This window comes from Mesoplodon bidens, assembly GCF_964165515.1.
Source record: "Mesoplodon bidens genome assembly, chromosome: 7".
Taxonomy (NCBI): domain Eukaryota; kingdom Metazoa; phylum Chordata; class Mammalia; order Artiodactyla; family Ziphiidae; genus Mesoplodon; species Mesoplodon bidens.
This window is the reverse complement of record NC_138164.1, coordinates 84890429-84902541: the sequence shown is the minus strand read 5'-3', so window position 1 is coordinate 84902541 and position 12113 is coordinate 84890429. Positions and strand designations below refer to the sequence as shown.

At 38.4% G+C, this 12113-nt stretch overlaps 1 protein-coding gene across 1 annotated transcript in view; it reads left to right on the top strand.

The window, feature by feature from the left end:
* Window positions 1-12113, top strand: part of SLC5A12 (solute carrier family 5 member 12) — a gene marked incomplete at both ends in the record, with an annotated part of 42799 nt that overhangs the window by 24618 nt on the left and 6068 nt on the right. The window contains 4 exons of the mRNA XM_081240633.1: window positions 1823-1935; window positions 6181-6248; window positions 8825-8911; window positions 11610-11776. Coding sequence (XP_081096759.1) covers window positions 1823-1935; window positions 6181-6248; window positions 8825-8911; window positions 11610-11776 — 435 coding nt within the window. The remainder of the gene's footprint in view (window positions 1-1822; window positions 1936-6180; window positions 6249-8824; window positions 8912-11609; window positions 11777-12113) is intronic.

The following is a 12113-nucleotide window of genomic DNA, read 5'->3' as shown; positions in this document are numbered from 1 at the left end:
CAAAAATAGCGACATCTCTTAATTCATATAATGACTTTAAATTGCTTATGGTATAATTTTAATTTAGTGTTCTGCTGAATTATTTTTACTAATACTCTTTGTAGGATTTTGCATCAGTAATATAAAATCATATTGTTCTGTGGTGTTGGTATTAGTATCTCAAGGAAACTAAGGACAGAAACGATGAACACCAGAGGATCAAACACAAGTAGGGTGACACGTTAACTTTCATTTTGTCCCTCCCTACAGAGCTTTATTTATTTTTCTTAAAGCTGACTCCAGAATGGAGAAATATAGCTGTCAACAGATTAATTCCCCCATAAGAGAATGGTTGATTCTTTTGATCTCAAGTTCGAAAATTCCAAGAAAGAGACACTGGAAGTACATATTCTAGAGAGATTACTATTACTATAACGTTAAAGAGGGTTTTGGGTTAGGGAAAGGGAAAGATAAGAGTGGGGGGTGGAGTAAAGAGATGGTGGTTGAGTGATAGGGAAAAAAAAAACGATTTTCACCATCTTGTAACAGATTTAGAATCTGAGAAATTGACATATGGATAATACATCTGACCTCAAAAGCAACCTAGCAAAAGTTCTACAAATCTGCTCCCTCTGGGCCAAAATCAGCTTTTTGTTCCCTCCCTCCCAATGGATTCAAGGGTTAACCCTAATGTTCGAAACTTTCAAATGATGGATTTTGAGCCATATATATTGGGAGCATAGAAGTTTATTTTATTTGATCATCTCCTTTCCTTATTTGACTTGCATGGATCTACAGATAGAAGAGGAGTCTTATAGGGAACATCTATTCTACCAGCTAAAATATTCCTGGTCTAGATGAGGAATTTAATAAGCTTTCATGCTATTCTGCAAAGAAAACTCCAACTTCTTGGGTTTTCTGTCCACTAAGCGAGTTTTAGGGCTATAAGACTGAACTCCGATTGGAAAGTCAGAGGAAGAATATCAGAGCTTTTATGTGCTTTTGGTCTTTGCCTGCTTCCTAGTCTTATCTTTGCCCCTTTCTCCCTTATTAATTGCATGCTAGTCACACTGGGGCTTCCTGTTGTTGAATGAAACAAGTTTTCCACCTATAGGCATTTACTTGTAATTTTCCCTTTGTTCTAAAACATCTTTTTCTGAATTTGCATGGGTCCTTTCAGTGCCTATCTTAACCATCACTTCCTTAGGGAAGAATATCCTAACTTCATATCAGTTTAGGCCTCTGAAAGACATGATTTCATAGCTCTTTGTTATTTTTCTTCATAACAATTGTAGTCAATTGTATAATTGGTTGTTAAATGTCTATGTCGCCCAGTAAAGTGTAAGCTCTATGTCTTTCTGGTTCACCATTGTATGCCTAGTACTCAGAATGAACAGATGCATAAATGGTATGAATGAATGAGTGAATGAATGAATGAATGGCATATTGTACTGATTCCTGGATTAGGATAGTCAGTACGTTCTGCCTCAAGTTTAACCTTCACACACACGCACACGCACACACACACACACACACACACAAATCTCAGCCACTGCATGCTAACTCATTTAATGTCTTGTTAGGGGAATCAGTGAGAGTTCCAGCATGGAAGCCTAGCTTCTTCACTGGAGTTAGAGGAAGACATCAAAGAGCATTAAGCACAGAAGCAGCTTTGAAGAGTGAGTAGACAGGTCATGTAGTTCCCCTGAAGTTCCAGAATAAGGACATATGTCTGTCTCTGTTTTTTTCTGGAGCCCTGTCTTGTCTATTTGCCCTGGACACGAGGGCAGGCCGGTCAGCTTTATTTACCTTGGACTATGTTCTCGATTTTCTCTCCCTGTAGCACCGTGGCTGCCAGCATCAATGCCTTAGCGACAGTGACGTTTGAGGATTTTGTCAAGAGCTGTTTTCCCCATCTCTCCGACAAGCTGAGCACCTGGATCAGTAAAGGCTTATGTAGGTACAGCCAGTGGATCTTCTATTCCATATCATGAAATGAACGTGTGCTACGTGTCAAATGCTGCACATGCTATTCAGGGCACTCTGACAGGCACAAGTGCATGTGAAGATACATGAGGAATCTCACATGTCAATTCTTACACTTCTGGAGATACCAGGAGAGTACTAGGAAGGAATGACAAGTTGGCTTAGCTTTTACCAACCTTACATTCGACATTCTTCTGTGTTCATCCTACACCTTAGATTCATCACATCAACACCTCTTGATTACGCCATGTATTGATCCTGTTTAGTCTCTCCACAGAGGAAGATGTTCTACTCACTATCGCCAGTCAGCTTGTCTAATAAAGCCAAATTCTTTTCTAAAGAGTCCTTTATTACCAAATATTCTTCATTGGTTTTTAATAGTTTAGTAGTAATAATATGCAATATAAAATTATTTTATCTATAAAGATATGTTTAATATTATATACTTATTTTCATTAAATTAAATTATTTATCAATTGCAGAACTAATACCGTCTTGTTTTATATTATAACTTTGCGGTGTTTTATTTAAAATATCTGGTAGAGCAGCTCCCCTAATTTGGGGTTTGTGTTCTCCATATTCTTCATTATTTCTCTTATTTTCATAACTTTGTCCTTTTCCTCTGCATGCTTGAAGGGCTCAGGTTTTTTCTCAATGTTACTTAAAGTTCTCCACAAAGTAAATTTCTTAATAATAATGATCTGAATTCTGCTGTTGTGTTTTGTTCCTCACATTTTACTATAAAAATTCAATCATACAGAAAAGTTTAAAGACATTTACCATGATCTCCTGTATATATACCACCAAGATTCTCCATTAATGTTTTATTAAACTTGATTTTTCACATATCTAACTCTCTATCCATCCATTAATGCATCATATATTTGATACACTTAAAAATAAATTGCAGACATCAGTACACTTTCCCCTAATGATTTTAGCATATTATTAACCAGAATTCAATAATTGGTTAAAGTTTTTTAAATGTAAAATCTACCCACAATGAATTGGACAAATGTTAAGTATATATTTGCTGAGTTTTGAAAAATGTGTACACCTCTGTAACTCAATCACTAAAGATATAAATCATTACCATCACTCTGGAAAGTTCTCTTGGTTATTCTGGTCAATTCCTACTCCCACTTCCCTCTAGGGGCAGCTACTATTCTGGTGTTTTTCATCATAAATCAGTTTTACCTCTTCTAGAATCTCATATAAATTGAATCACACAGTACCACTCTTTTTTGTAAGGACTTCTTTCACTCAGCATAATATTGTTGAGATCCATCCATGTTTTTTTTGTATCAGTAGTTTATCCCTTTTATCCCTGAGTAGTATGACATTGTATGGATTTACCTTTTTTTTTAAATTTCTACTTCTATTGATGGACCTAGACTGTTTCAGTTTGAAGTTTTTATGAATAAAGCTGCTATGAATATTCTTGCACAGGTCTTTTTTGTGAACATGTTTTCATTTCTCTTTGGTAAATACCTAGGTGTGGAAGTGCTTGGTCAACTATTATAATTTTTAATTTCCTTATAGTTCTTCCTTATCACACCTGGATTCATCTTCATCTAAACTTATGGGTGTTGCACCCTACCTTGTTGTGTTTTCATATCATTTGCTTTCTCTTGAACTGCACTTGTTGTGTAATTGAATCTATCTGTTTTGCATCATATTGAAATTGCCAGTTTCTAAATGCTTTTTTTCTGGTTCTTAAGTATTTCCAGAAAACATATTCTGTATTTGAGTTTTCAGGTTAATTATTCATTTCCTTGTTTAGTAATATTTTGGCATGGATCCCATATTTCTTTTATTCTTTTTCCTTATGCTTGAACAAGGAGAGATTGGTGCTGACTGAATGTTTGTTAACTGGGTAGTTGAATTGCCTTAATTTTTTCACTATCTTGCATAATGAGTTACAGCTAATAGCAGGTGGATTGGCATCACTCCTGGTGCCGTTCCCAATTTCTAGCAGATATTCATGAATATGCTGGGTAGAACTTTCTCTTATGCCTATGGTTTACTGTCTGATCCTCCAAGCTGATGTAGCACTTGGAAAATCCATAGTATTTGCTGCAACTGTGGTGTTTTCTCTACCCCCACCCCCTCATTTACTGCTTTATCTGTGGATCTGTACACTCCAGGTCTCCATGGAACCCCACCAGTTTCCCCTAAACTCGCTGCCTTGCAGGTTGCTATTGATTGCAATCTGGTGGAAGTGTAAAGATATGGGGGAGAGGTGGACTGAATCAACTCTCTAGTCAGCACAAAAAAGTAGAACCCTTGGATTGAGGGGTGGTTGCCTAGAATCCCATTTGAAACAGATAACTGTTGGCCCAGCAAGAGGGTAATTGGTAGTAGAGAAAAGACACTTCTGTTATTTTCTTCAGGCAGGTGGAGTTCTGCTTATTCATGAAGTGAAACAGAATGAGGGTAAACATTGTTTCTAATCTATCATCTTTAAATATAATGGGAACAATTTTAGAATTCTGAAAGGTTTATTGATCAAACTTGGATTTTAGTGTTGTGTGAGTTTCCTTATTTTTCTGTGTTTTATTGAGAAGTTGGAAAATATAGTATTAAAATTTGCTATCCTGATTTCATCTTAAAAGTGAATTCCTGGGCTTCCCTGGTGGCGCAGTGGTTGAGAGTCCGCCTGCCGATGCAGGGGACATGGGTTCGTGCCCCGGTCTGGGAAGATCCCACATGCCACGGAGCGGCTGGGTCCGTGAGCCATGGCTGCTGAGCCTGCGCGTCCGGAGCCTGTGCTCCACAACGGGAGAGGCCACAACAGTGAGAGGCCCGTGTACCACAAAACAAACAAACAAACAAAAAAGTGAATTCCTGATAATAAATTTTATAGATATCATGTACTAAATCTGAAATGATGATGATAATAATGATAATAATAATAATGGCAAGCACATAGTACTTGCTATGCAACAGGCACTGTTGGATAAATTAATTTATTTATGTGTAGTCCCTTCCTAAAATGTGAGATCTCTGGGGCAGTGGCATTTATAGCACTGGCATTTAGTAAAGCGCTTGACATATGGTCAGTACTCAATAAAATTGCATTAATGGTGACATTGGGAACTGAGCCAAATATTTAGCTGAGAGAGAATTTCAAACAGAATGAGAAAAATCATGTTCTCTATTTCTGTCACTTTGTGTCTGTCTAAATCCATCTCCAGCACCTTGTCTCTCACCCTCTCTCATTTAGTCTAGGATTGCAATGGGAATTGAATGACTTTTAAGATAGTTTTTAAACAAAGATGTATAAAAACAATTATTTTTAAGAAGATGGTTTGAAAGAAGACATCACCTTTAAAAGATTACTAAGATGGTTATGTTGATTCATCCAGCGAGATCCTATGATGCTGGAGGCACCCTGTGCAAGATGCTGCATAGTGCAGTACCCTGATGGCCCTTATGGTGCTCCAACATAGCCATGTAAACAAAGAAATCGTTATGCAGCATACTGAGGGCCATAATGAAGGTATGAATAAAGCATGAAAAGACCAGAAAACTTTTCCAGATTTGCAAAATCTGTGAGGTAAACTGTATAGCTATTTAGCCATTTTAATGATGAAAAACTATCCATATCCCAGAGAGGTTAGTAGCCTCTTCAGATGATTATTGGTGAGTGGTCAAAATGGATTTAATTCTCACGAATTTAATCTGGATTAGCTTAGTAGACCAGTGACCTTTCTGCATTTTCATGTTGCTTCCACAGGACAGCTTTCTTCTTCTTTTTTTTTTTTTAATATTTTTTGGATGTGGACCATTTTTAAAGTCTTTCTTGAATTTGTTACAACATTGCTTCTGTTTTATATTTTGGTTTTTGGCCACGAGGCATGTGGGATCTTACCTCCCTGACCAGGGATCGAACCTGCACACCCCCTGCATTGGAAGACAAAGTTTCAACCACTGGACCACCAGAGAAGTCATCAGGACAGCTTTCTTCTTAAATCTTGAAGAGAAGACTCCTCAAGGCTGGATTCCAGCTCATTCTGCCTGACCTAGGAAAGCATGTCTTTGGGAGAAAGTCCCTTAAATGCCCCTCTTGGGGCTTGTGATGGCTAAGCGGGGTGGACAGTCCTTCCTGAGGCCCCTTCTGATAGGGCTTACATGAGAAAAGGCCCTGGGCAGGAGCTCAGTGGATCCCTCAAAGCCAGCTTGGATGATAGTCATGAAGTTTCTTTCCTCCAGGTCTATTGTTTGGCGTGATATGTACCTCCATGGCCGTGGCTGCATCCCTCCTGGGGAGCGTTGTACAGGTAATGAAAGAGGAAAAAGACTCATCTGATTTTGTAGCAACTTTTTACCCACCTTCTTTTCTAATACTTTGCCTATTCCTCCAAATCCCAAATGCTCATACTCTCCAATACCAGGTCCAAATTACACATACATGTAAAATTTCAACCAAAATTTCTTTCAAGAGGGGAAACTTTTAAAAACTAGTAATGAGACTCATTGACAAGGTACACTGTAATAAAATTAGAAACGCTTTTGAAATCCAGATCTGAGAATGTATGATCCTGAAATAAAAGTAGGAATGATAATCTTAGCAGGAAAAACAATAATTACAATTGACATTTATGGAACGCTTATGTTCAAGCTACCGTCCCAAATGTATTATCTCATCTAATCCTTGTCACTTCTCTACAAGGTAGTATGATTAATGTACTAATTTTACAGATGAAGAAACTAAGAAATAGAGAGGTGAAGAATTGCCCCAAATTCACATAATGAAAGAGTGGTGGAGCTGGGAAATGGGCCTTCCCCTACGTATTTTGATCCCCACTTGACATCTGAGAAAGCTAAGACACAGCAAGGCAACCTCAGTCCTAGAACACACTTTCTGAGCCATTGTCCTTTCCTTGCAGGAGGGGCTTAGGTAAGATTTGGCCACTGAGGTGGAGTTTGTCAAATGAGCTCTGTCTTCCTCCAATTAAACACGCTTAATGACAACAAAAAAAGAAAGATAAGAAATTGAAGTTAGTTTTGTACATTACAGAAATACATATTTTTCAAATTCAGAAACTCTTTGATTTATTTCTCTTTCTAGCATGTGAAGACTTTTTCCCCCCTGGGGCATATTGGCTAAGGACTTTGTAAGAGATTGCTCATTTTCTCTCCCACAGGAGGAAATAAATATTTTTCCTAACTTATTGATTCTCCCATATAATAGCTAGTAAATTAACTTCCAAATTCAGCAACCACAGCAACTATGAATTAATACTATCAATCAGCAGAGAATATGTCAAGAATATTAAGTATTGACGTTAGAGAAAAGTGTCTACTTTAATCTTATTTGCCTCCATCTTGTCAAAGATCAATCTGTATCATTGACTTCTCTAAAAATTATCCTGGAAAAACAATCATAACAGTGCATTGTAGCTCATTTTTCTGGATTAATGAATTTATATTGCAGCTGGAGTGGACTTGAAGGCCCCTTGGTCCTATTTCTATTTTTTATAGAGAAAGAAGGCTCTCTGGAGTAAAATGAATCTGAGTTAATAACTGAAGGTTCACCAAATTATGTGTTATGTATGGCAGGGCCAACATTTGAATCTCAATATTCTCTTAGTGATGGACTCTTTCAAGAACTTTTCCCCCTTAAACAGAAAAAGGAGACCATGATGGTGGTCTACGCTCTTGACTTTATATATATTTTTTTATCTTTTATTTATTTTTAGGTGGGACTGCTCTTAGGAGAGAAAATGTGGGTTTCCGAGCCAGACAACCCTGGCTTAAAACTCTTAAATTTCATCTCTGCCACTTTCTAACTGAAAGTATACTTTTAATATGTTTTCTCTCAGTCTAAATTTCTCATCTATAAAATCCAGTTAGTGCTACCAACTAAGCAGGGTAATTGTGGGGATGAAATGAGGTCATTTATTTAGAGTGCCAGGGTATTTCATCTTTATTATCTGACACACGTAGGGGTGCCTGACAAATAGGAAATATGTATAAAATCTTTAGAGCATCCTTATCACGGCCGCTTTATCTAAGAGCCCTGCAGTTGTATTAATAGAACTAGACAGGGTTGCATTGCAGAGTAGCTTTGTGTGTGTGTGCACGTGCACACATATGTGTGTACATGCTCCCTTACAGGCATGTCAATGCCTGTGTATGTTCAAGACTTCTGCAAGGCCATGGCCCAAGGCTATAGGTTGATAGAAAACTAGCTTAATTAAAGCCCCTAACCAGTTCACCGACTTCAATAACTTAGAGGTTAAGAGATATGGAAATGCATTTGCCAAACTCTCTCTATATCCAAAGGAGATAGAGCCATAAAAATGGGATATAGGATATGGAATGTCCAATGTCCTCCCCATCATGTCCCAACTTAATGCTTCAACATCATTGAGGTATTCTGCTGGGATAGAAGGAGTGGGGTAACAGACAATTATTATTATTAAAATTATAGAATTATTCAAACTAAATTAGAACAGCTGGATCAACTACCTGAGATATTCAACATAAGTTATAGATGTATTTATTAGGTACATTATTTAAAAAGCTTTTTGATAAGAGAAAATATAAACAAATCAATAAGTTCCAGCTTAAGGGAAAACTTATTCTACCAAATCCAAATTGCCTGTGTGTGTTTACACACACGTGCACACCCTCACACACGTATGTTTGTAGGCGTTTTTGGTGTTTTACATACACAGTGCTCATTAATGAGCCCAGAATGGAGAAATGATTTCCAGAAAGCACATGATTAATGAGTGGCACAGTCAAGACTAGGACTGTATTTCATCTCAGGTCCAAGAAAGGGGGTGCTCCTAGGTGGGCCACAGATTTAGGGGAGTGTAGTGTTGAACTGATCTACTTTGATCCACAGGCTGCCCTCAGCATCCACGGCATGTGTGGGGGACCGATGCTGGGCTTGTTCTCTCTGGGAATCCTGTTCCCTTTTGTGAACTGGAAGGTAAGTCTCCCACGCCCCTCTTCACACTTCCCAGCTGAGACTGGGCCCTAGACATTTTCTCCCTCCTCTCAGTCCTCCTTGGAAAGGCTATTTGTCTTTGCCAGAAAAAAATGGGGGCTTCTTTCTACAGCAGAACTAAATAGAACCCCAGCCTTCCAATCTCTGACTTCAGTGAAGCTGTATTAGGAGCAGAAAGCCTAGAAAGTAGTGGTCATGAAATACCATATGTCATGGCATCAAACCTGATTCTTTAGGGTTTAAATTGTCTTCTCTAAATTAAGAGCCCACAAAATGAAATTTAAAATAGATACTGAGATCAGACATAGTTTAGTTAAAACATGATTTTGAAAACTTTAAAAATGTAAATTTTCTTTTCTATATTTAGTTACCCAAAATTATAAATAATTTAATTAATTAACTAATTTAAGAAAGGGAGGGGGGACCAGCCTGGTTTATTCTGACAGCTGAATCTTCTTTGTGTTGTTGGCTGACAAGCTAGCGGTTTGCCTTTAAGTAAACATTGGTTGGATGACTGTGTAGTAAACATAAATCAAAAGGAACACTTATTTGGAAAAATAGTACTATAGTAATATTTTTAAATATTTAAAATATATTTTTTTCAGTCTAGCAAAATTGCCATTTGTCATTTATTGCCATTCATCCACTTACATGCAAATCTTTGTAGAAAGTCTTTAGACTCTAGGCAACCTGACTGTATGCATATTTTTATTTAGTTAGTTTTTCTTTTTCTTTTTTTTTTTTTTTGTGGTACATGGGCCTCTCACTGTTGTGGCCTCTCCCGTTGCGGAGCACAGGCTCCGGATGTGCAGGCTCAGTGGCCATGGCTCACAGACCCAGCCGCTCCGCGGTATGTGGGATCCTCCCGGACCAGGGCACGAACCCATGTCCCCTGCATCAGCAGGCGGACTCTCAACCACTGCGCCAACAGGGAAGCCCAGTTTTTCATATTTTTAAATATACTATAGGAGTCTTGAAAAAGCCTGAGCCACATGGTATACCTAATTAGGTCTCTGTGGCTACCTGACCCTTATTGACCTCTATTCTAGATAAATCTTGTGTAGATAGGTAAAGAGAGTGGATAGATGTGAAACATTTGGGAATTTGCAGTGCTTCCTTGCAGTCCTATTAGGAGACACTTTGTTTTAATCAACTTTTCTGAGATTGAGGTTGACAGGGATAGTTTAATTCTTGCGGAGATAATATGAGGAAAGGTAATTTCCTAGCTACAAAAAAAACCTAATAACTAGCAACATAACAACTTAGTTCATTCTAAACATTAATTCATCTATGTTAGTGAGTTATGGTCCTGCTATTTAATCCAGGAAACCACCTTGTTCTAGATAGAGGAAAGTAAATAATACCAATTGGTGTCACCTCTCCCCTTGTTAGCCATGGCTGATCCTACTAATCAGTCATGGCTCTCTTTCCACAGAATGTGGATGCAACCTCAGAATCCTTCTCAGCACGGCTCTCCAGGCAGCTACTATAAATCAGTGAGGGCTGACTCTCCTACTGAAGTCAACTCACCCTTTACTGGTAGGCCAGGGGCCAGCATACTATATCCCTCAAGCTAAATCTAGTTGATCTCCAGTTTTTGGATGACCTGCAAACTAAAAATGGTTTAGACATTTTTAAATGGTTGTCAAAAATCAAAAGAAAAATAATACTTCATGACACATATATAATATGTGAAATTCACCTTTCAGTGATGACAAGTAGTGTTACTGGAACACAGCCACTCTCTTATGTATATATACTGTCTATGGCTGTTTCTGTGCTGTAATGGCAGAATTGGGTAGTTGTGACAGACACTGAATGTCCCACAAAACCTAAACTGAAAGGTTTAGCCTAACTCCTTAGCTGGCTGTTAAGAAATTTGCAGACCGCTGGTCTAGACCAAGGGCCCAGGTATTCAAATCATACACATTGCTTTAGTTTCCCCCAAACTATAACGAACAGAACATTCTGGTGCTGTAATTGAGGAGTCTTTTTTTCTGAATAAATAGAGAAACCAACAAGTTGTTTTCTGTCACAGAGAAAGCTCAGCTATCTGGCAGAGACCAGCAACATCCAATTTTAGTTTCCAGTGGTCCTGATCCCTGTTCGATTGTTCTGTTTCCTTTACAGGAGAAATGACTCATTGACTTTTAACTTTTTATCAAAAAGTATGACCCTTAAATGACAGGACTAGTAAATATACTTGCTAGTAGTTAGACTCAAACTAAAAACTCCAAACTTGGGAGTCAGAGGACTTGAGCAGAATTACTTGGGAAGAGCTATGGGAGTAAAAGTTTCTATATAGTAGTAGCTTATAATGGCTGTCAGTGAAAAATGACCCCAGCATCTCCATTATCTGAGTTTTTCCTGAATTTCTGAAACTCTTCTACTGGAAACTGAGGTTCAGCAGATGTTTAAGAGATGAGGAAGAAGCCAAAAAGGAGAAAAAAAATTCTGCTAGAAATTTTACGTATAATGACCACAGTAGAACTCTCTAATGTCTTCATTTAAGGAATCATTTATTCCTAAGTAAAGCTACATTGTGGGGGGCTGAAGGCAGGCAGTGTAAGTGGGCTGTTTCTAGCACATGTGGCCAAGATCTGGAGTAGAATCCTCATCTCATTATTCTTTCAATGGCTTTGTCAAATCTCTCATTACTTTTTTTTTTTCCTTCATCAAGGGTGCCCTAGGAGGCCTTCTGACTGGGATCATATTGTCATTTTGGGTGGCCATTGGGGCCTTAATTTACCCTGCACCAACCTCCAAGACATGGCCTTTGCCTTTATCAACTGACCAGTGTGTCCCATCAAATGTGACAGAATCAGTGCCTCCACTGCTGTCCAGCAGGTATACTGACCTTCAGGATAACATCAAGTCCCAGAGAGAGGGTTACCAGGTTAGAGAAAAGTGCATTCTTCTGTGCTAAGTCTGAGGAGACCATCTTGCTCCCCTATGAGAATGGCTCTGGGTGGTACCCAGCATTGAAGAGTGTCTGGGGGCTCCAGCTTTCTGTAAATATCCATCCCTCTGCATCCTGATGCCCAAGAGTGAATTTGGCAAGAGGGCTAATTGGAGGTCTGAGTTCTCAGGTCCACTATGTTGTTTCTTCCTTACTGCCTGTGCTTATTCTATCCTCTTTTCTTGGAATGCTAAATCCTAGCCCTAACTGCCTTCTTTGATTGAT